We start from the raw sequence: 24,279 nt of genomic DNA, 5'->3' as shown, positions 1-24,279 counted from the left end.
ACTAAACAATAAAGCAAACTGTTTCTAGGCATCCGTTACTGTCTGATTATTAGGCTGAAGAGAAGCAAGTTTTGATTTTCCACAGCATGAAAATTCCCCTGGAATTACTCCAGAGTCCTCTAATGAACAGATGATCTCAACTTTAATCTTACTTCATAATTATCCAAGGATAACATTTCTTCAATGCGGACTCTTCAAACATACACAATTTCTAGAGCAAGTAATATTCAAACTAATTCATTTTTCCTTTGATCCACAAAATGAGAGTGTTGAGAAGCAAACAGCAAGAAGGGATGCCGAGGGTACCTTGAGGAGATAGGAACTACACAGTTCAGATTAACGCAATGGTTTGATCCCATATTGTCAAGATCAAAGATCTTCAATTTCAGTGCAATTTTTAAAAGCAGCTGGCATGCCTTTATGGTGACCTTTAAATTGCTCATGGAGGAGTTCCATCTGACGTAAATCTGTATTCTTGAGATGAACTAGCACCAAAACTTTACAGCTTGTCGTTTTTCCTAGCAACCTGGATGTGGCAACCTTTTCCAGAGAGGCTCCAGCTACACTCCTTTCATTTTCATTAATAGTCGTCTGCCAACAAAATGAAACAAAACAAAAAAAACCAAACTCCAGGCTAAATGAACAGATTCTTTTCCATTCACTCGGACTTACCCTACAGGCTAATAATTCTACAACTTTGTTTTAAAATGCCTGTTCTGATGTTGTGATGCATGGGGAGGGAAGCCCCGAGGGACTCTTGCTCGTGGCAGGGGGTTCTAGGTGCACAACAGACCTACCTTGCTCTGAGGACAGAGTTCAGAAGGGAGTTTGCCTTGGGCAGTATGTCGTCAAACCAAGACGAAGGTGCTGTAAGTGAACTCAGCGAGGACAAAAATCTATTTTGGACCAAAAGGCAAAAAGCTTGATCATTGTGGATCTTTGGTATGAAAACAGACCGTGAGAGCGAACCTTCATAATCCTTCTGAATTGAGTTTTAAGATACCTGGGCTCTTGAAAGAGGAGAGTGCTTCCGTGTTCTTTCCACTGCTGACAGCAAAAGGTAGTTGGCAGGGGAGAGAAACCACCTCCTCTCTCCACCGAACTCATGCTCTAAGCGCAAACAAAGGCAGCAGAGAGGGATGTAGCTACGCCAGAAAGGGAGCAGGATCCGCAAGAACCCCAGAAAGTAGGGCCAGGGAACCGGTGAACCATTCTACCGTAGGATGAGGAGGAAAAGAGGGTTTGCTGGGCAAACAGGTCCAGCATCTCTCATCTGGTCTAAGTCACAGAGTCCATAAGCTTGGGGGTTGGGGTTGTAGATTCCAGAACAGATTTGCAAATGGAAGAAAAACGTTTATGATTCTAAGAACAGGGAGAGGTAAGTTCCCACTTCACCTGATGACCCACTGTTCCCTTTCTGATATCTCTGGCCTCCGTTTCCAGAAGATTTAATTTTGCTGCTAACGAGGTCAAAACAGAAGTTACTTTGCTCATTATCCTAGCTGCTGCTTGGTTTGCTGTTTTGCTTATGCTACTAAGGCTAGCCTTGCCAAGAGCAGCACATCCCCTTCTCAGACATGACTATGACAAGATCTTATAGAACTCGTAAAATTTGGTTATAATACAACGTAAGAAGTTAGACGGCAAGCATTCTATGCATTCTGAAGAGTCTGCTCCTCTTTCTCCCTTCACTCGCTGGTAGTTCAGCTGCTTTTTTGTTGCTTAAATGCAGCGAGCTGGATTGATATGGCTCAATAAAGTTAAAAGCCTCCGAAATGACATTCCCGAGTTTCCCTTAAGCTATGTCTAAAGTCTACATTTCAAATGCAAATCACTCCTTAGAAGCTTCCATCTTTTCCTGGCCCTTCCCAGACTTCTCTCGCTCAAAATCACTGTCTAAAGTTCCCTGACTTACTGCGTATTCATATGGTAATTACCTGTGCTAAGAGCCTTACGTCTGAATGAAGTTCAGTGTGCTTTGAAAGAGACAATACACCATTTGCAATTATAATCTCTACCTAATCAGTTATGAACAGAATAGTTAGTTATGGCTAGCATTAAAAATTAGTAAAAACTAGAGCAAATTCAACAAAAGTCCCATTGACTCTTACTATACTATTCGTGCTAGTTTTACTTTCTTAAAAGAACAGGGAGACATGGGGACAGCTTCCCTCCATTACAAGTAGGTTAAAGCAAATAATAGGATGTTATCTTGTGTGAATAGAACACGCTCAATTATGAGAAGCAGCAGCTTTGAAGTACTGTCTTAGTTAATTGCATAATTGCTATTGTAGCCATTACAAACTGGAACTTACAAAACAGTGAAAATTCGTGAGTTGCAGCAAGCAGACACGATTCAGGTAGATTTCTCAGTCAGCTCAGAGTTAATTAGTAAAGCCTATCTGTGCTCCCAAACCACAAGAAGTAGCATCGTTCTTAAGTATGCACGTGCAGAATTTGTTCAAACACTCTCTTGACAAAACATTATAATATTATCATTGTAAGTTACCTCAGTGCCTGCTACTGTAAAACCCTAGGATTTTATTATTTACAGAATATCATCTCAATCACAGCCTCAAATGTAGTCCTGTAATGAAACAACCACAGAATTACGTGTTGGATAGATAAAAGTACACATGGAAAAGAAATCACAAGACTACTATTATACAGGCAATATAGTTTTATTATGTTCTTTCACCAACTGTAGCAAAAACATTTAACAACTGAATGAATAATCAAGGGAACATAAGTGTCAACAGGAATTTCAGAATTATGTTCTACATTTTAGACCAGGAAGGCTTGACAGGGAGAAAACAAACCATATACACACTGTAATAATAGTCTCTATTATGAAGATTTAATGCCTTCTTTAAAAGCACTGCAATTATTGAGGCACCTTACTGCAGGTTATGTATCATCTCCTCTTTGGCAATGAGATGTGTGGTTTTGTTAACTAGGGCCATTAGTGAGTTGAGCTTGTGAGACCAGTCATTGAGGATATTGTTGGGGTCCTTGGGCCTCTGGAAATTGATAATTCCTGCCAGCCTGTCTACTTTAGCAAAGATGGTCTTATTCACTACCAGGTTAGACAGGAACTCCTCCGATTCCTGCAAAGACAAACAGCACTAAGTCAAGAAAATAGCATTTATATCTCCAAAACATCAGAATTCCTCCCAAACAGCATTAAAGCACAGGGAACAAGATTTTCTTTATACGTAACAGAAATACAGCTGTAGTAATATTGTACTTAAAAAAATGCACAATACTTGAATATTACACGTGTTCGCACTGCAAGGTGCTAGCACGATCTATTAAAAAACTTTTTTTTTTCCCCATTTGACCTGTACCTGGTCATGTTAATCATGTTTAATATACTACATCAACAGACTTTTATACCTTGGAGTACTTGGCTACACCGATATTAGAACAAGCCATCTGACAAACAAGGCAGAGGAAAATCCGTGTGAATTACTGACCGCTGTCAAAAAAGGTTTATTCCGAGTTTGTGGAAAAGAGCAGATTTGATTAAAAGACAGCAGGGTAAACCTTTTCATTTGCAGTTGAAATACCAATCTGCCATAATGCATGAATCTCTTTGGAAAGCTCTTGAAAACACAAAGGGGGATGACAGGAAGACAACCCCACCCCGGTTCCCAAAGCGCAACCATCTACAAACAGGGGCATTTAAAGGTGAGAAACCTTGTATCTTCAGTCAGTTTTAATCCCACTGACAAGAGCTTTTTAACACCGAAACACAAGACAAGCAGCTCTAGCATTTCAGTTAAGACCTTGAATATAAATGAATTTTTAAGAGCAGCTTTTGCCATGGGCACATGCGTCAAGACATTGAGTTCTGCCTGGATTAAAAAACAGTTTTCTAACTCCCAGAAAGGCATGAAAATACACTCAAATCTTTGTATTGCCTAGTAAAGTGTCAAATATTTGGATTAATACTATTAGTCCCAACAGCATTTTATGCTACTTCTCATAAAAGAACACAATCAACCAAGTTCTCTTAATGCTCCCTGTCTATCTGGCCTCCTGCTAAGAGCTGGTAACAGGAAGAGGGGAATTAATACTAAGGATGAAGGTAGGGGAGCTGCAAGGATAACACAGACAGATATACAGAGATAAAATAACAAAAGGTATATCCAGGAACACTCATAAACACACAAGCATAAACCCTAAGAATTTTGTACCAAGCAGTGTGTTTCTGCAATGCTATGTCTTTGTGCACTGGCTGTAAAACAATGCAATGATGATCTATCAGACCACTTAGACCTTCTTAAGCTAAAGAGAACTCAAATTCATATTAAAAGAGAACGTTACTCTGCTGAATACTTACATTTTTGCCACAAACGCATGCACACATACACTTCCATGCCGTTTATAAGGATAAGCAAAGGAACACTTACATCAACGGACAGATCCAGGAGCTGTGCCATTCTCTTCATTGTAATTCTGGTATAATATTTAGCCATTATTCTAATATTCTGGAATAAAAGTGTTCAGAGTAGAGGGTTATGTGCAAAATATAATTGAAGCAGGCTGCAAAAATATAAAAGTCAATGTTAAAAGCAGATTAGGAGCTACAGTGCTCTAACGCAGTCCAGCATAAAGCACACGAGGGAGTTGTGAAAGTTCTTTCGCTTGTAAAATGTATAAAAGTCTCTACATGACAAATCATTAAGTAATTAAGTCAACTAATTATGAACTTAATACAAAGCAAGACTTTCAAGTTTCTGCTCTATTGAAATGAGAATGCTAAATCTCACAATTTGAGTGCAATATGCTCTTTTTTCTGGCAACTATGCCAAATGCCTATCTGTAATAAAGATATATTTTCAACATTTTATTTGCTCATATAACACCGCGGGAAAGGCAAGTTGTCTGCTGCCTTTCTACATACACTTTTTGTTTCTCTTTGTAACTAAAATATGGCAAGCGAAAAGCATTTTTAGTTGAGGCACTGAATGCATAGCTAATGCTTAAAGACAGCCATACTCACATGTTCCACAACTCTATTCTTTAAATCTTTCCATCTCCTTTCACCCTCCTCCGTACAGCCAAAAACATCTGTTGCAGGACTGTCGAGGGATCCTTCTCTCAATTCTTTCCCATATTCTTCAACTAGGGCAGTCCATCGCATCAATTCCATGGTGGTAAACAGTTTTAGGAGGTCTCTAAATGGTTTAATAAACTTGATTTACAATCCTGTATTAATAAGGCTCATTTCATACTTAAATAGATCAAAGAAATAATTTTACATGTTTTAATTTTATTACCATTAATATTCATTGTTCTTCATGAATACACTCTGTAATACATCACACAATCAGGGAGCAGCTGAAGTCAGACCGTGTTTCTAATCAAGATCTTTCTCTTACAAAGAGACATTTATTTTAATGTAGAACTTGCACAATCATGAAAATTTTGCAGTATTTTTCACACACCATTAAATTCTGAGATGCTTACACCAGGCTCGGTGTCAACAGATTTCACTTGCAGAGCTAGTTTCAAAGACACTTCTTCTTTTACCTAAGAATTGTTTATTAGAAAGAATACTTACTTATACTTCGGGATTTCCTCTAGCTTTTTGTCACTACTAATTCTGTGCACCAAATCAGACTGCTCATTGTCGTAAGGTGAAAGAATAACATAAAGAACAACGCTCTTCAGTGCCTGTTTAAGAGGAAAGAGTGTGAGGTTTCTTCCATAATTAGAGGAATTGAAAACACTGCTCCGAGAGCTTAGAGTTTAACATCTAAAAGGCTTAAGCCCAGCATATTAAGAAGTTAAGGTGAAACTGATGTCACCTTGCAGAAACAAACCCCCATTCACAGTGATACATTTAAATTGACTCAGCTTAACTAAAACTGTAGTATTTAAAATACATACATGAAAAAAAAAATCTTTTCAAACGTGTAACATCTGTACTGCATACACAACAGTATCATTTAGACCACACTTGCACAGCTGTTTCTAATTTCTGCACTTCTATAAAACAGACATTCTCAAGATTTCAAAGACAATAAAACGATGATGTAAGTTATAAATATTCATTTGAAATCAACTTTATTGTATCTGTTTTCAACTAACCAATTTGTTAATACAGCCATTAAAAAAACCTTCGCACAACAGACTGATGAGCTATTTAATCTGCTGTAAATTGATCTGGTAACGAAATGGGTATTTGCCACATGAAAATACAGACATTTGGGATGTGATTTTTTTTACCTGCTGCCACTTTTCACTTTCAGCCTGGATACAGGGAGTATCATAAATGGCTCTATAGTGCTTACAGATGGAGAGGTAGGAGCCTTCATGTTGATCCAGCTGGATCATTAAGTTGTAGTATTTCAACTTTAGTTTCTGAAAGAGTATCAAACAGTAAAATTAATACAGCTCCATGAACCACATAAATTAAATCCAACTGGACACCACAAAACAGAGGGATTCAAATACACTTGAACCTGAAGAGAAGCACGTCAGACTAAAATTGGGATGGGGAGAGGAAGAATCCTCCAATGACTTACTTCTGTGTTTTCTTCTTGAAAAAATTTTGTATTAATTTTTTTGCTGATAATTTGAGTCCGAATGTAGTCTTTTACAGCTAGACAGAGTCTCATCTGCTCCAAGATAAATTCTACACGTTCTTTCTTTTCCATTGAACCATAGGTTTCCACCTAAAATGAAAATGTAACTATTTAACACTGTCAAAGTCAAATAAAATGAAGTCTTAACTGTGCAAGAAGAGTGGAAGGTTGTCAGGGTGGGGAAAACAAAAAAAACCCACCAAAACACCAGAAAAAACCAGCTATTCCACAGCAAGTGAAAATGGAGAAAAGGTTATTCAATTTGAAATTATAGCCCCCACTTACACCGGAAGAATCCACTAACACTAAACTCAGTGCACTACCTAGAGAGTTGAAATCTCTTTTCCAAATGAGAAACACTCTATGTAACCTAACCCCAATACTAACAAAAGCAGTTAAAACTGAATTACACTTCCACTAATAAGAGTTTATCTCGTTCCAGGCATTTCTGCAGACGTACCTGATTAAGTTCTAAACAATAAACTAAGAGCGGTCAGGATTAAGTTTTATGGCTGACGCAATTTTGAGTTCCGTGGTGTGTTACCTGCAATTCTTGCAGAATAGAGGCAGCTTCTTTCACTTCACCATTCTGTTCTTTTATTGTTGCAAGTGTCTTTGTCAGGCGAGCACGTTCAATTTCCACGTATATCTGAAACCAGAAGTAGTATTTTAAACATTGGAATTTTCTACGGAGTGCAAACTCTAAGACCACAACCCCACTAAGACTTATATTGGATGTTTTCATACAACTAATTAATTCCTTGCGTATGCCTATACTATACTGATACTATCCACAACATACACAGATAAAACATGATGGATAGTTGACACACTGGAAGTATTTGGACCAAATTAATCTAAAAAATAATGTCTAAATTCATCTACCATTGTTTAAGCAAACACAAAAGGAATGAAGTATTAGATATTTCGTCTGCTAAAATATATTGAAACAGGTATGAAGTTAAGACCAATGGTTCACGCATACTAAGTACTATTGTTGTCATTATTTCACTCACTCCTAACCATCCATAAATCAGCAATACTTAATTAGTAACAATTTAGACTGACTTTGAACAGGCAAAAGCCACAACAGTAATACAAATTTGCCTTAACGCAGAATTGTTTATTTTCTTTAAGTAAAAAGAATATTATGTAAGTAATTAACTTGGTATAATGCTTTGATATCACCTTCTGGTTACCGTTACCGTAACCGTATGTAACGCCTTGCTAAGCCCAGGAGAAATTAAACTAAACTGCTCGTTTCTCTAACAACTTCAAATACATAACATTTTAAAAAGTTAAAATCAAACGACATTTTAGAACTCTGAAATATCTACGTCATGGAAATATGACCAGTGTTTCAGCAAATTATTTAAATGTGAAATCTGGAAAGTATTTGCAGTCTTTTGGAAAGAAATGCACTACTTGACTTCTTGGGTTAATTTAAAAATATACTTTTCCTCTTTTTTGAACAAGCTTAGAAAATAATATTAAGCTATGCTTTTAAAGAAGGTGAACATTTTTATTCTACCTTTTAGACATTCAGTCTTAAAACAAAATCTTACTTTTCCTTCTGTAACCATACGCAACGTGTCAATTAAGCGCAGTTTGACTGGTAAGTCTGTGATGTCTTCAACGTAAGTGCAGCACTGCTGGACCATTTTAGCAACTGCCTAGTACAGTAACAGAAGAGAAAAACATACTGTGTTTTTAGATTTCTCAAACACATTCAAACTATAACACTCAGAGATAAGTACTAAATAATTGCATACCAAACTAAAGAGACTCATCTCAACAAAAAGCACACAACATACATCTAATCACTCTGATTCATAAAAATGTGTAAAATTATGCCAGCAACTGATGCTAGAAGTTAATAAATGCTGTCCTCTCATTTCTTTCTTCTCAGTTTTTCCAGTGATACTCAATTCATCCCATGTGGTTCTCTCTTGAAAAGTAGTACCCCTCTTCTGCCAAATCCACACAGCTCTCACATGGACGGACAAAACTTATCTGTTTGCCCTAATCCCTGCACGGCTAAAGGGAAGGTACATCTCTGCAGTGTGTGCACTAGCCTTTTGCTTTAGGACACCTGTAGATTTTTCGGGAAGGGAAGGAAGAGGGGTAATTATTTCTGACTGATGCTTTTCCATCGCCGCATATTCCCAAGTAGGCACTAATAAGCTAGCATCCTTCAGTAGCAAGCACAGGTAATGGAATATGTTCTTCTGGTAACAATGCTGACAAAACTATTACAATTATTACTAAATAACCTACTTCTAAAAAAAAAAACAGAATGGAACTTGTAGGAACTTCTTCCTCAAGAAGCAAATTCAGCTGAAATGATACAAGTCTTCAGCCACAGTTTGTGCAAGTAAGAGAACTAAACTGTATTCCCCTTTTATACAAACTCCTAATGTTTCTGCACATTAAAAAGTAGGTAACCTTTTTCTTCCTAAAGCAATGATGCCATTAACATTACCTGTTGCTAACTTCTAATTAAGTCAAACTAAACACACAGCGCAATAAACTTTGTACCTTCTTAAATGCCTGTGCCTTCAGCTATTCTGACAGCCAATTTCTTAGACAGAACTGAATTCCAGAGTACGACAGTTTCAAAAGCAAGCATGTAAGGCATAACCCTTACTTGATCACAATAAATTGCAATGACTCTGTTCAATATACACCTCATGTGAACATGAAAAATTAAAGATATGTCTACAATACAGACTGCAGAAGAGTGTAAAGATGAACTGCCGTCTAAAAGCACTTGAATGCACTGGAAGAAGAAAGGTCAGAGCTGTGTTGCCAACAATGGCAAGCTGGACCACACAGAGATCAGGCACAAGGGGAAGACAGACTAATTCCAGACATCGGTTTCATTATTGGTTTTCATCATGGCTACCGAAAAATGTCAACAGATGCTAATTCTGGGAGGTGCTACAAAGTCAGGAAAGTCCCTACGCACGAGGTGGAATCAGATACATAATACAGCTCCAAATATAATTTTATTTTTTTGTTTCAAAGGATTAAATTCACCTGTTTTAACTGACTTCTTCTCTTCGATAGAAGAATAATATTTTCATTAAGAGCATCCCAGTCTTTAGCTTCATAACACATTTTCACTATAGCAACTAAGATACGGGATGTGGAGACCATATCAGATGCCTGTAACAAAGAATCAGCATATTAGTGATGGGTTAAACAACCTGCAGACCTCTATCACTTGCACTTCTATTGTACAAAGGGAAAAAATACTGATTATATCTAGCCTCATTGATTTTCTTTTTAAAGAAAAGAACAACAGAAGAGGAAGACTGATACTCCATTTCCCTTCATGACTTTAAGGCAATGGAACAAGGGGGTGTGTAGGACAACCCAGAATAAATGTTGCACACCATATGCTACTTACCGTTCGTGTTTGTTTTTCCAAGGAGAGAAGGTTTTCGATTACTTCTTGCAATCTTCCTTCCTAATGTCATAAGCAAAGAATTACCACCATAAGTGAAGAAACAACTTAGTTTAAATTGATTGCAGCTCTAATTCTCACATAAGAAAAAAAAACGTAAGACTAGCCTGTACGCTCATTTTTAAGTATTTTATTCCTTAAAAAAAGAAACAGACATAGCACTAATTTTAAATATATGGTTCTACACATAGATTAAACTGGAAAGGTACTAGTTCCATTTTTGCCTAATACATGCTATAAGTTGTCTGTCTCGAGCGAGAAACCTAGCAAGTTTCAGACAGGTTTGGTTAGCTCACATTCACTGAGCCAGATGGAAGACTGATTTCTTTCCTAGCCAAAACAAAGCTTTAAGTGAGAACAGATATGCAATTGGATGCCTTGGCCAAAAAATTGTTTTACTATGACTTTCATCCACATTCATCGTATCTTAATTACAGCATATTATAGAAAGCATAAACTACATGCTTTACAGTCTAAGCCTGAAAGTATAATAGTCCTGCTTTTTGGGTTTTGACAACTATATCTGCCTTTTTATGGAGGAGTTAAAGATACCACAACGTACTTTTAGTCCCAAGTTGTAATTCCTAGCAAATATCTTGTAAAAAACATTAATATGAGAGAATTTGTAACAGCCCATGACACCTGCGAGGCTGCAAAAAAAGGTTAGCAAATAGAAAATCAGTAACAAAAAAGAAAAAATTAAATTTGTTTCTAAGACATATCTAACCTACTGAAATCTTTTAAACCATGCACAATGGTTTTTCAAGGATGTGCTCTTACTGCCACAAAATTTACATGTTATGCAGCAATGAAACATGGTCACAGTGTCCATACCTACGAAGAGCTGTGCCTGTGTGATAAAACACCTGTGCCTACTCTCCATACAATACAGTCTTAAGATAGCGTAAGATGCAATTTTCTTCTCTTAAGGCTACTACCTTCAGAATCCTACAATGTGCTACGTAGTACAAATGTCTATCACAAGGAGGCACGTGGATCAAGCAAGAGTATTTGCAGCATGTAAAGAATCCAATGCCATCCTATTGGGACAGAACATAACAGCAAACCAAATCTGTCTGAGGTCTGAGATGCATAAAAATCTCTGCTACAGAATAAGTCCATAAAAGAAACCTTATGATACACCATATGCACGATTACCTCTACAATCCAAATAAACTAGACATTCTGTGGCCATCTATGGCTAGGCACACATTCACGTTTGCTCAGCAGATGCCAGACACCCTATTAGCCTGCCATGGCTCTGGCCCTCCATTCCAGTCTTTTGGGGCACGTACAGAAGCGAGTCAGAAGCATACAAAGCGCTGCCTCTCTAACCTGACACAGGACCAATGACACGAAGGCAGCTTTGGCGCACAGCAGTCCTAGGATGAACAACCACCCACATGTCTACCCAGCCGCGCTGCCCATGGAAAGCGGCAGCAGGGAAAAGCCACGTCCCCTCTGGTGGACTCGGGCCTTCCTGTCCCCTTACCCGCGCGGCTGCACCCTGACATCTCCTCTCGCCTCCCTCACCGCCCTGCTGCCCGCCCGGCCGCACACTGCCCGCGGAACGGCAGAGCAGCCCCTTCTTCCGCCCTTCCCCAACAAGGGCCCGAGCCCCGGACCCCTCAGCACCCCATCGGGTGGCAGGAGGCGGCTGCACGTCGCGCCGCGCGTCCCCCCGCCACCGGGCCGCCTCCCGAACGCGGCCTAGCGCGCCCCACGCCATGACTCAGCCCATTCGCACCGCCGGGCTCTCCCCTTCCCCTCACCTGCGCCAGCCGCTCGCACTCGGGCAGCCGCTGGTCCACCGTCGCGCTGTAATCCACCTCCATTTTCACGATGCGGCCGTCGGCCCGCTCCGCGCCACCCTCCGCCATCTCCCCGGCTCCGCTCCGCGTCCCCCTGCGAACACACACCGGAAGCAGCCAAGCTCTGCGCGCAGGCGCGGCCGGGACAGCCCCGTGGAAGGCCCCCGCGCCGCGCCACACAGGCGCTGACGGAGCCACCTCCGGCCGCCTCAGGACCCGGGGCGGGCCGGGCCTCAGGGGGCGCGCCATGTCTGAGGGGGTCGGCCCCTTCCGCGGCTTTCGGCCGCCCCGCCGCCGCTGAGCGCTGGCTTGGCTCGCGTGGAGCCGTGCCCCGGGCTGGGGGGACCCCCGGGAAGGGGCAGCTGGTGCCAGATGTGGGGCAGTGACTTCCCCATGGAGGCTAGTCACGGCCCTCAGCTTGCCCTGCGGCCTTCTGCCTCAGCAGGGGCGTAGGTTTTCGGCACAGTCACCACAGCCACGGTGTTGCTCCTACCTTGTGTGTCAAGGGCTTGAGACCTTGATACGGTCCCAGGGCGGTGAGCCAGTAGGATCGTGGTTTTATGCCGTTTCCCCACATTTTGAGAGAACCATGCCATGTTGCCGTGGCAGGCCGCACCGCAGTACGGCCTCAGTGGAGGACTGGACTTGTGGTAGCTGGTGACTTCTCTGTGGTGATTTCAATGTATCTCATGTCCCAGCCAAAAGTCTCTTAACCCTGCATTGCTGGAGAGATGGGGAAAAGGTAGGAGACACAATGTTTCTTAAGAGCACAAGGACCCTGATTTTAGACAGTGTTGCGCCATCATGGTGTTTGATAAGTTGTTGTGAGATGTTGGTGCAATACTTGTGGTTATAGACTGCCAACGTCTCCCATTCCAACACAAGTTTCATTCACTGGAGAAATTCAGAGAAACTCACTGATATTTGCAAGCAAACAACTCATAAGGAAATACTGATCAGTGAATGCCTTATGTCTTTGGATGTTACTTAAGACTCCCTGAAAAAATAAGTTACAAGGAAATTACATTTTGTGTTATGTTACTTTATGACTATACTGCATACATAACAACAGGTTAATATGTCAAAAGGGTATTTGAGATAACTGTTTTAAATCTTTTGTTTACAGAATTAAGACTGAGTTACTACATCTGCTACACTGGCGTAAATTCAGATTAATTCAGTTAAGTGAATTCAGAGCTATAACAATGTATTTTGGAATTGTGTCCCATACATGCTTTCCAATTAGCGCAGCACAGACCATGGACTTCTAGTCACTTTCTATTTGAATTCAAAATTCAAACTTGATTTTAAAAGTCTAGTAACAGAATTTATCCATTATCCTTAATAATTTTTAGTTATTAATTGATCTAAGTACTGAAAATTCATACATGTATCATAGAGAGTGTATGAGATGTTCTTTCCTAACTCTGGTGATTTACAAATTTTTACATAGCTTTGAATACTCATTTTGAATTTAGCTTGTTGTAACATTAGTATATTTTTACAGTCCATGGATAGGCAGTGATGGCTTTCAGGGAAGTTAAAAGTCAGACACTAATCTAATTGAACGTATTCCCATACACAGTAATTTTGATTCAGACAGTGAGTGGAAGAGGAATATTAATGCATATTGCAACTGTTATCTTCCTTTACCTACATAGGTATGCTGAGAGACAAGGAGGCAGCTTTTGCCTTCAATGTAGACTTCATGAAGGACTCAAAAAACCCACTAAATTCTTATTCAAAAGGCCTTAGCAAAATACCTGGAGAAATAACTTGACTTTTACTGTCTCTTATTGTGAAGTGACATTCTGCTGACCCAAGACCATCTGGACTTAATGTTCAGCATGATTTAACATATGGCTTTTTTCCCCCCAGGTCAAAAGTGAAAGATGAGTGAAAAATGTCTTATTTTTACAACCGATCATTGAGACCATGTTGCAGAGGTAAGAGTAATGGTTTCTGACAATTCACAGGAAACAAAGAACCAAAACTGAGGCATGCTTGGCAGAAACTTCCTGGCTAGCTGGAGCTAGACATTTTCTCTCTCAGCATGTTCCCTAGAAGCATTTGGTAAGCATGCTTCGTAGGGAGTCCCAGGACAGAAATCCTAGAGGGAGTTGTAAGGGTATTGCTGTGATCATTGTTTTTTTCCTCCATGTGTATGCGCAGACAGCACAAGACTGCCTCTGGCAATAACTATGGGGTGACTGAAGAATGTCTCGCTATAAGTATGGAAGTAATTTTGGTTTCCATTTTAAGTACCTTCTGGATTTGACACACTACTTTCTTTACACAGATCTGCATGCTTTATTATTTTAAACAGAGCTGTAAGGTTTGGTTTATGTTAAAGCCTGTAATAGGTAATAAACTAGTTTACGTCTTTCTCCTGCTTTTATTTAAATCAATGTCTGCCTAAAATTGGGTAGCATCAAGGCCCTATGCAACGAAGTTCTTTTTTTTTACACTGGTTTTCAGCAGAAATCCAGAGATGCTGTTCCTAATGAGCAAAACCACTATCAAATCACTTAAAGCTGAAGATGTTTTAGATCTGAATTTGGATTACCTCTCATCTATAGATAATATCACAGGTATTGCCTTGCTTTCGCTATTTTGCATAGAAGTTTCAGGAACATATACTTCCAACACTATGAATTATAGCTACAGTTTGGATATTTATCAATGGCTGTTGTCAGATTCGAGATAGAAGTCTCATTAATCACATTGTTCATACCTCAGTTGAAAACCCAGACTATTAACAGAGCTCCCAGATTTTCTTTTTCTTTGTGTAGGTGTTTGCACTTCACTAGAAAGGGAGAGTGTGTGAAATATTGTGCCATTATTGCAATGGAACAGAAAAGTTATGTTGTTAGCTCCAGGAGATGGCACTGTGTCCGCTCTGGGATAAAAATTATATACATAGCTCTGAAATGTACATTCAGAACCAATGAAAACATGAGGGGTTTTGCACTTTCTTATTATGAAACACACGTTTCATTGTAGGCCTGAATTCATCTTTAACTGTCCCAAATCTGCTATTTCATCACTTCTATTTTTGCAAATAATTTATATTTAAATGCTGATTTATATTTTACCATTATCTGTATAGTGCCTTCTATTTTCATATTACTGTCACAGTGCTTCTCTGCGATACATGCTTTATAGCCATTTGGAAGACAGGAGAATCAGCAATATGAATATTTTATGATTTACCTGAGGTTGTGTAACAGTTGGGGTTTCTCAGCGTTTCAGAATTGGGTTCCTGTGCATATCAACTTGTAACTTAATAATGCATAATTGCTCTGAAGAACACAAAACCCAAGCATATTTAAAACCAATTTAACTAACAAATTGCCGGGGGGGAGGGGGGCGGGGGAGGAGAAGAAAAAAAAAAGGCCTCCTAAAACGGTTGTGGCTTTGTTGTTCAACTAGCAAGGAGGCGCTTTTTCACTGAACTTTCTGCGTGGCATTTGAAAGTAGCTGATACGAGAAAAGAAAAAAAAGAGTTTTACTTGTGTTGCAAAATGCGCTGGCTGATAACGAAGGGCTGACCAGAAGGGAAATGGGTGAGGCCTTCACATCCTGTGCTCCATCTCTCCGGTGCACGCCGGCTGCACCGAGCTGTCCTGGCTCTCGTACCGAGCGAGGTGCGAGGAGACCCGCAGCCGCCCTCCCGGCGCTCTCACCTCTCGCACCCGCTTGTAAATGTTGTGCAAGGTGCCTTGTCGCACCTCGGGCGATAAACTTCCCCAAATCTGTTTAAACCCGCCCGAGCGGCGGCTGCCCGCCTTCCCTTCCCTCCCCTCCCTCCTTCCTGCCGCCCCGCTGATGTCGGCCGCGCCCCCGCCGGGGCCGCCGCTCCCCTCCGCTCCGCTCCGCGCCCGCCCGCGGCTGCGCCGGGGAGCCCGCGGCCGCTGATCGCCGCGCTGCCCGCCCCCCCGGCACAGCGGGAGCCGCGGCGGCCGCAGCCGCGTTGCGGTGGAGAGGTGGGAGCCGTGTTTGGCAGCCGGGGAAGGAAACGTTATAAAAGGGCTTTGTCTTGGAAATCAGCATCTCATCTTGCGCGCTGCCGGAGGTGGGGAAAGCCACATTTTCGGCTCGTTTGTTCCTTTCGCCGCCCCAGGCATGTCTTGACATAGCTGCGAGAGACTGCCGTTTTCGTACACTTCCGACGGATGTCTTTGGCCGTGGCGATAGCGTTTGGGCTTTGAGACTTGGTAGCGTATATCGGTGCGAGCGTGTGTGAAATTCCCATGATCGCAGGCTGAAGGAGGAAGAACTGGAAGAAAGGAGCAGTTGTGTTGGTTTTTCTTCTTGCTGGCTCAGCCTTCCTGGATGGTCGCATTACTCTCTTGTGGACACATTGTCAAGCGTATACAGGGAAAGAGGCTTGATTATTTTTTCCCGTGATTGGTTTTCGTCGTGATCATCGTGCAGAAATAATCACTTTTCTCCCAGTTTGCTGGTCCGCACCGAGCAGCAGGAATATGCTCATGAAGGAGTACCGGATCTGTATGCCTTTGACAGTTGAAGAGGTAAGCTCCGTCACTGCTCATGCTTAGGCTCTTACTTACCAAGGGTTTTCTTTTTCAAGGCGAGTTGAGGTTGTATTTGTTTTACCAAATGTTTTTTCTTTGTGTAATGAACTTAGTCGGAGATGACTGGTTAGAGAGGAATGTTTTTATTGGAAAATAAGGGAATCCTGCAGGAATGAAGGTAACTTAAGTGTATCAAAAGCATTGTGTCGTCAAAATACGGGTTATAAAGATTTTCCAACCAGACTTTTAAAAAGAATCTTATGCATGTTCGCAAGGGAATGCTTTGTGCTGAAATCCTCTATCTGATAAAGCGTATGTCCAAAACCCAGATTCTAAATATATTTTCACCTGTGCTTAAAATACCCTTGGAGATGAACATGGCCTGAAACTCTAGCACAGGTAGGGTAGATAGGTGATAATTTATTAGTAAAAACTTTTTCGTCATTTAAAGAAATGATGTGAAGTCAAACTGCTCTTTGATGGTGTTCTCAACTCTGTTAGGAGCATTATGTCTTTATTTATCTGCAAACATCCTACCTGTTTATTGTTTTAAGTAAGATAGTAATACCTACGTGTAACACACGTGCTATATAGATACTTGTGCATATAAATAGGTGCGATAGGTATCTAGAGGCCTGATGGCATATGTAAATGAGATGGTGCTTTCTGGTTTATAGCGTCTCGCACGGATAAAAAAAAAAAGTAGACGTTGTTCTATTTAGCTATTTATGCCATAGGAGTGGGCATTGCAGAGGGGGAACCCGCTCCGCGTATCTTGCGCCGAACCCGCTCCGCGTATCTTGCGCCGAACCCGCTCCGCGTATCTTGCGCCGAACCCGCTCCGCGTATCTTGCGCCGCCGTTTCTCTTCTCCTGCCGGCGACGGCGGGGCCGCGAGGGGGCGCCCTGCTGCCGGCCGCCAGGGGGCGCCCTGCCCGCGCCCCGCTCGCCGCCCCGCGGGCAGAGGCTCCGCTCCGAGGGTCTGCGCGGGGGTCCCGGGGGTCCCACCCCCTCCTCCGCGGCCGTGGGACGCTGCGGGCTGGCTGCAGCCGGCGGTCCTGGGGGAACAGCGCTCAAAGGCAGAGTATCCCCTTTTCGGCCCCTCGCCCCCGAGGTCATCACAAAACATTTACTTTGCAAATTATTTTACGCATTTTTTGCTTAATTACGTCCAGGTGAGTGTTTTGCTGCACAATTTTATTTAATTTTTTGCAATCTGTGTAGAGGAGTCCTCAGGAGTATGATAGAGTTGTAATTTCAATGGTCTTTTTTGTCTGCATCTTCAGATTTGGCAAATTAACAGTATTCCAAAACTGAGAATTTAAACTGCCAAATATTTACTTCAGGCTGCTCAGGAAATTCCTTCTTCTGGGAGCACAACCTAAAAATACCACATACGTGCAGGTTTAATTCTAGCATTTTTCCAACCAAGTTATATAGTATGCTGTGATACTGTATGACATTATTCTTTTAATACATAATTTTATTTGTTTATTGTATTATCCTAATGTAGACAACATTTTATCCAAGCCAGTTCCTGATGTCCTCAGACTACCACACTTAGTTAATAACAGTTCATTATGTCATCAGAAGGGAGCCAATCTAATTTATTTTGAAAAATTGTTGTTAAACAAGATTTTCAGATAGAGAAAAGTTCAAAAATCTCCCAAAAGAGAAATGGCTGATGCATGGTGAGACAGAAGACAATTTGGAGTCTTTTGTTCTCTAGAATGTTAACAGAATTAGTAAAGATGTTCATGCATCTTGCAGTTTCTCTTATGTTGAATCATGCATTATTTAATCCAAGAGCTGCAGCTGAGATGCCTTAATGGGGGACCTAGAACATGTCTGGTATTTATTATGAATTTCATTATTAATTATAAAATTAACTATGACAAAATTGTGAATTTAGCAGATATCTTATTTTTGTTATGCTAAAAATGTTCTGGACTGTATTTCTCATCGTGATTCATCTTTGTGATGTTTTCTACAGTCTATGAAGGTGTTATTATCTTATTCTTCCTTTAGTTACGCATTAACTGCCAATAATGCATGATATTTTTGGCATCTGTGTAGAGTAAGATGATGCATTTTGCAGCCATTAGGAGGATATCATGGGGCAATGCTCACCCTTCAAAAACCAAGAGACTTTTGGCTCTAAGAGGCCCAAACTGCGTTCTGCAAGGTGCTAAATCACTCCGAAGTTCAGTGGGTTTTGATGAAAATGCAATTTCCAAAGGATACGCAATTTGTCACAGGACTGGGATGTTGGGTCCTGCTCTACAATGGCATTTGGGTACCTAACTGGTATTGGCATTACTGGGAGTTAAGCACCTAAAGTACTGTTGAGGTCGTAGGTTTCAACAGGTATGTGAAAAATGCAGTTCATTTTACGCAGCTGCATGGCTTCCCTTTTTGCGCTGTTTTTCTCACTTAGGCTTTACAAGTTCTGGCTTTCGGCCTGTGCACTTTATACGTAAATTCAAAAGCATTTCCTTGAGCAGTTTTCTTTTTAGCACTGACTTGCCAGTTATCCATACATAGAAGTCTCACAGCATGAATGAGAAAGAATTCCAGCTTTAGCCTGTGGTGTTGTGTTGTCAACAAAACCATGTCATTCCTGTGAAAATAGTAAGGCACAAGAGGCAAAAAGGAGTCTTGACTATGTCAGCCAAGCACCTGCACCTGATCATCTGTAGTCAGATTTTGTGTGTAATGTGAAAAAATGTGCATTAAAATGTTGCATAATGTCCAGTCCAGTAACTAGAAGTCACTACTTTGGATGTAAATAAATATGGACCCAGCAGTATAGAAATTAGTACTACACTGGCTGACTATGAGGTCCTAAATTTATCTCTAGAGAAGAGTTAAATTAAAACTGATAGATGTCACCGCAACAGCAATGCTGTCTCCAGGTTTGAAGAGTTTCTGGCATTGTGAATAGGAAATTCTGCATAGCTGGTCTTCATCAGCTACTGCAGGTCGCGTTCTTGAGGCATTCTTTCATCAATTCCCATATTAGATAAGATACCCAAATATTTATGGGAGTTTTGTTTGTATACCTGTCAGCTTGGAGGCCGAATACTTCCTTGCCAATAAAACATTTCCTAAGAAATGTTGATTGCTACAGACCTAGCTGTTGTTGGTGTATTTTGAGCTAGGATACAGGAGTCAGAGGTAAAACTTTGTTCCTTGTTCATAAGCACCAGAAAAGCCAGGCTGTTCCAGCAGTGCTTGCTAGGATGCTGTGGCGCCACACTGCAGTTCTGATTCAAGGCTGAGGCTGGCTCATTAAACTGAATTTTTATTGACAGTTATTTAGGACTGTTGCATACATATTGTTGCAAGCTGCCTGATCAGCTTTAAAATTTGAGAAAGGAAATATCATGTTAACTTCTAAGCAAAATAGTAACAATTGCAGTAAGAACTTTGCAAATTAGGTCAGAAGATAGCTGTTGGTTGATGAAGCCAATACGATCGCGAATTAGAAGTAATTCTTTACCCCATTTCTGGTACTTCTGGGAGACGTGCATGCCAATTCAGTCCTTTTGTTAACACTGAGACCTTATAAATTAGAAAAAGCCATTTATTTTCATTAATACATAAAGCAAGTAAAATGTGTTGCAGTAATTACTTAGGATATGTTACCAGTGTTCATCCCAGCTGCAATTCATAAACGAGCTTGCCCCTTAGTTATTTTTCCCCTTGCATTTTCTTGTGTTAGCTCATTCTTACAAATAGTTTGTTACATCATCTGAGAGAATATTATAATAGGCTGCATTGTGTTTTTTTTAAATATCATCAGTTAAAAAAACACATTCCTAAGCAAGTGAAAAGAACACCAAGCAATTGAAAAGAGCAGAGATGCTAAAAAATTCTCAGACTTGGGTCTCGTTGCAAATCACAATTCCACAAATCTTCACAGGAAGGATTACATGGTTTTGTGCTTTTGAGATGCCTTTATCTGAAAATGTAAAACAAATCTGATAAGTTAGCATGTTACTGACCTTTTATTTTGGAAGAGGCAAAGTACAGTGAAGTTTATGATTTGTGTGGAAAGTGATTATTCTCTAGTGGAATAGGTGGAAAGACATTTTTGCTGCATCCTGTTGAAAATGGAGTTGTTATTGCTGTAAAGTGCTAATAAAGATGTGAAGCTAGGTTGTATGCAAGTATAAGGTGAACATCAAATGAAATGCAGTAATCATCATAGGGTTTTTTCCTTGGAAACAAGGATGACCATTAACATTTCTGTTAGTTCTGAACGGAGTATGTGTGGCCAGTACTGGAAGTCCTAATAGGTTTTTCTTTGCTTTGTTCTTGATTTCAACCAACATTTATCTCTGCTGAAGTTGGTGGAATTGCTCCCATTCTGTGCTTTAAGTAAAAGCTAAGTTAGGTCCGTGGGGAGCACTGCCTGCACGAGGTGAATAGGAACAGCTGTATTGTCATGAATACAAACAAGTGGAGACCTGCAACATGTCCGTAAATGTAGATCACGGTTTTTCAACAAAAAATCTTTTCAACATGAACAAATTCTTGTTCTAGAGGTCTTGTGCTTGCTCCTTTATAAAAAAATATCCAGTGTTTAGCTCATTTCAAACATTATGAATTCTCCCAGTGTGGATTATTTACGTAAAATTATTTCAACAACATATGTGTAAACAGTATTTGTATTCTCTGAATCTTGTGTACATTTCTTCTTTAAAAGATTTCATAGTCTACTGTTTCGTGTACAAAGGGTACTTGTTATAACATGTTTTATTCAGGCAGATTTAAAGCTTAATGAAAGCATTTGAGAAAGTGTTTTTACGCCCTGAGAGTTAGCAGGTGTTATGATATTTAGACATAACTATATGCATGTAGAACAGAAAAGCCTTTAGTTAGGGTATAAAGTGTAAAATACATTTTCTCTAAACTGTAGTTATCTACTGCAGGACAAACTGCATATACTCATCCTGCAGTTAATACCAATGGATTAAATAATCATCGATTATGTAAGTTTTTTTAATTTCCCATCTATAATCACAGAACATATTTTCAGGAATATGTAAATGTATGGAACACTTGAAAAATCAGCATGTAAGCAAGAGGACTATAAGCAAACATAAGGTGAAGTCAGCTTTTCGTATTTAATTCAATTTAATTACTTGTAAGTAAAATAATAGTTGGACTGCGTCATGACCATGACCTCTGCAGAAAAAAGTGTATCTGGCAGTTTTGAGCTGAAGTTGACCAGCAAAAATGAAGGCTTAATGTGCAATTTTCATTTAACCTATCAACAGCTGTAATGCATTTATGGTCTTACACTGGTTCCTTCACAAGATACTAAAGTGCCGTGAGAAGTAAAGGACTTTTTACTCTAGTTAATCATTCTTTCTGGATATGCCTCCCAAGAACATCACCAGCCTTAATTTCTTTTTGCAATTAATACTGTGGATGCGCTGATACGTTTGTCTGAGGCGTGTTCAGCGTTAAATATTGATCTAGAAAAGCTCTTTACACCATTATGAACATCTTCTTACCCTTCAAAAAAAAATCATTGCGTAAGACTCTTGTTAGCAAACTGATCCGATCTGGTCTTTGTGGGCGGTCATGTTTACTCGCATCACAAAGCCTTTGCTCCATACAGTGTGACCTTAAATTGACCTTAAAGCTTATGGACTGGGAAGAATCATTGTAATGACATAACAGATGAAATAGATGAGAGAAAGCAGTGGAAGTTAGCTTTAGTACCAAATAAGAACAGCTATTTAATTTTCTTTTGATGCACAATCTAGTTGTAAGAATGGACAGATGAAAGTGAGAGCTGTGTCTTACCATGGGAAGAAAATAAATACTTTGCTTTAGCTTGACCTTCCTGCAATAGTTGTAGTCACCTAGAGAGCTATAAAGCAACGCAATGCAGAGCAGATGTCAAATCTTTGCAAGTAGAAGACCGAAAATACCCGATTTTCTCCTTTACCCCTGTTTGCAAATTTCAGTATAACTCTGTGAAAGAAACAAGACAACCTTTGTTCTTAAAGTTTCTGTGTAAATGATTAAAAAAATCTTTCAGTGGAAAGGATTAGCTATTACCCAAGGAACTCCAGACTCTGACATACGTCTCTCTTCATCCCTCTTGCCCTGTCTCTCCTTGTCAACACTTGTTTTCTCCAAGGAGTATAGATAGCAAATAATACTACACAGTTGATTTGAAGGCTTTGTTTGCAAAATGTAGAGCGCAGTTTGGCATTTCCCATAAAAGAAAATGCAGCTTGTCAGTGGTTTAGGACATTTTCTAGGTGAAGCATTCTACAGAGCTTTGATGCTATCAAGAACTCCACAAAGTATGTTTGTCTTTGAAGCGTAATGTAGGTTCGGAAACAAAAGAACAGGGAGAGAAAGACACAGAATGTCAATACTGGCTTTTAAAACTTAGTGCTTTCTGTTTTTTTTATTTTTGGGATGAACTTAAATTTCCTGAGACCGTTAATTTCTTTTAAGAGTTGATGTGAACACCGAATGATCAGCACTTATGAAGTTGTGGCCACTTTTGTTTATGTACCTACTAATGAATGTAGATGCCTATATTAGCATCCTGAAGTTTGATAAGTCTGATATGTCAAATACATTTTCTCTTAGTCCAGTCTGTTTAATTTCCTCATCTGTCCAATTGTAAGTTTAGAAATAATACAAGTAAACCAATTTTCATGTGCTTTTTGTCCGACTGCACATGTTAAAAAAATTAGGTGATTTATAGACCTTAAAGTATATAAAGCCCTTTAGATTATAGGAAGAGAAAGATTTCTGTAATAACTAGGAAAGATTAAAAATTATATTTTCCTTCATGAGTATTCAGTTTAGTCTGATAGGCATTTGTATTGTTAAAATCTGTTAGACATCATGTTCTTTTGTACAAAAGACTGCCTCGTCAGGTAATGGAAAACCCATAGTATATAACAATGATTCAATCACGTTATTCTTTGTGACTAGTGAGCTGACAAATATGTTCCCCAGGCTGTCCTTGTAGAACCCGGGCAGTTGCAGATGCTGAAAACATGCAGGCTTTCCATCTTGAATGTCTAACCTCACACACAAGCAACCATCAAACACTGTAAGGATGGAGACAGATAATACACACATGCGAACCATTGAAATATACTCGATAATTATGGGTGAGGGATAATTCTTTATATCTGTCTCATGAAAAACTTATTTGTTATTTAAAATATTTTTTTTTCAAATACTTATAATTTTCCTTATATTTTATCCTTATCTTCTTTGGTTTGTAGAGCATCTATCATGACCAGCAGTATATTTTGTAGGACTTGATACCAAAATAAAGCAAACATCACTGGATGTTTCATGCAAATTTGCTATGACAGCCCTCCAGTGCAGCCTGAAGAACTTTGTGTAGGCATATTGTGCATGGATTTAGGTGAAATTACCAATGTCTGCATGTGTCTAGAAAGCAAGGAGAAAGGTGCTCCCCAGGATTATTGACTAGGTTTAAAAAGGAGTGAAGAAAAGGTAATTTAGATTTCAAGTTGGGTTAACAGATGGGTTTACAGTCTGTAGGTGGGGGAAACTAGATTTGAACTTAACCTGTGGTTATACATAATGCTTTTAGTCTAGCCTTAGTCTTGTTTATCTCCTCCTCAGTTCATGGTTTCTTCCCTATTTTGATTAAAAGTGATCAGCCAATTTAGAATCCTTGGATGTGTATTAAAATACTATTTTTGTTTTTATAAAGTATAAGTCAGGGTGCTAAATTGTAGGAATGACATTTTAATGGCTTTTCTTGGAAAAAAAATCTGTATCTTCCATCTTTTTCCTGTTTGTGGTCAGAAAATGCTGAAGTAGTTTTGGATTCTATTAGTTTTG

At 39.8% G+C, this 24,279-nt stretch overlaps 2 protein-coding genes across 5 annotated transcripts in view; one reads left to right on the top strand and one right to left on the bottom strand.

Moving 5' to 3' along the window:
- Positions 1-2,668: 2,668 nt before the first annotated feature.
- PSMD12 (proteasome 26S subunit, non-ATPase 12) lies at positions 2,669-15,529 on the bottom strand. Of its 4 annotated transcripts, XM_063352605.1 has the most exons (14): positions 15,389-15,514; positions 15,090-15,178; positions 12,370-12,599; positions 11,838-11,970; positions 10,009-10,068; positions 9,636-9,764; positions 8,162-8,269; positions 7,141-7,245; positions 6,537-6,686; positions 6,238-6,372; positions 5,570-5,682; positions 5,009-5,183; positions 4,416-4,493; positions 2,669-3,107 (listed from the first exon to the last, which is right to left on the bottom strand). In XM_063352605.1, exons 4-14 carry the CDS (start codon positions 11,943-11,945, stop codon positions 2,898-2,900), a joined length of 1,371 nt encoding a protein of 456 aa, XP_063208675.1. In that variant the 5' UTR covers positions 11,946-11,970; positions 12,370-12,599; positions 15,090-15,178; positions 15,389-15,514; the 3' UTR covers positions 2,669-2,897. The 4 variants fall into 4 exon arrangements, with proteins under 4 accessions (XP_063208675.1, XP_063208674.1, XP_063208673.1 ...); XM_063352604.1 differs by lacking the exon at positions 15,090-15,178 and having other exon boundaries at positions 15,389-15,529; XM_063352603.1 differs by lacking the exons at positions 12,370-12,599; positions 15,090-15,178; positions 15,389-15,514 and having other exon boundaries at positions 11,838-12,355.
- A 256-nt stretch (positions 15,530-15,785) lies between these two features.
- PITPNC1 (phosphatidylinositol transfer protein cytoplasmic 1) overlaps positions 15,786-24,279 on the top strand; it is an 88,064-nt gene continuing 79,570 nt past the window's right edge. Inside the window, exon 1 of the mRNA XM_063352607.1 lies at positions 15,786-16,411. Coding sequence (XP_063208677.1) covers positions 16,364-16,411 — 48 coding nt within the window. The 5' untranslated portion in view covers positions 15,786-16,363. The remainder of the gene's footprint in view (positions 16,412-24,279) is intronic.

The sequence above is a fragment of the Chroicocephalus ridibundus genome, chromosome 14 (assembly GCF_963924245.1).
Source record: "Chroicocephalus ridibundus chromosome 14, bChrRid1.1, whole genome shotgun sequence".
Taxonomy (NCBI): domain Eukaryota; kingdom Metazoa; phylum Chordata; class Aves; order Charadriiformes; family Laridae; genus Chroicocephalus; species Chroicocephalus ridibundus.
Note: the sequence above shows the minus strand (reverse complement) of the source record. Positions and strands in the feature narration are given on the sequence as shown.

What these genes read in the sequence shown, in the direction of transcription:
- PSMD12 (XM_063352603.1), bottom strand. Translation starts at nt 12,125, where the DNA reads ATGGCGCGCCCCCTGAGGCCCGGCCCGCCCCGGGTCCTGAGGCGGCCG. An exon ending in CTATTCTGCAAGAATTGCAG is followed by an intron (nt 6,687 to 7,140) that starts GTAACACACCAC and finishes TTTTCATTTTAG; the next exon opens with GTGGAAACCTATGGTTCAAT. An exon ending in AAAGTGAAAAGTGGCAGCAG is followed by an intron (nt 5,683 to 6,237) that starts GTAAAAAAAATC and finishes CCTCTTAAACAG; the next exon opens with GCACTGAAGAGCGTTGTTCT.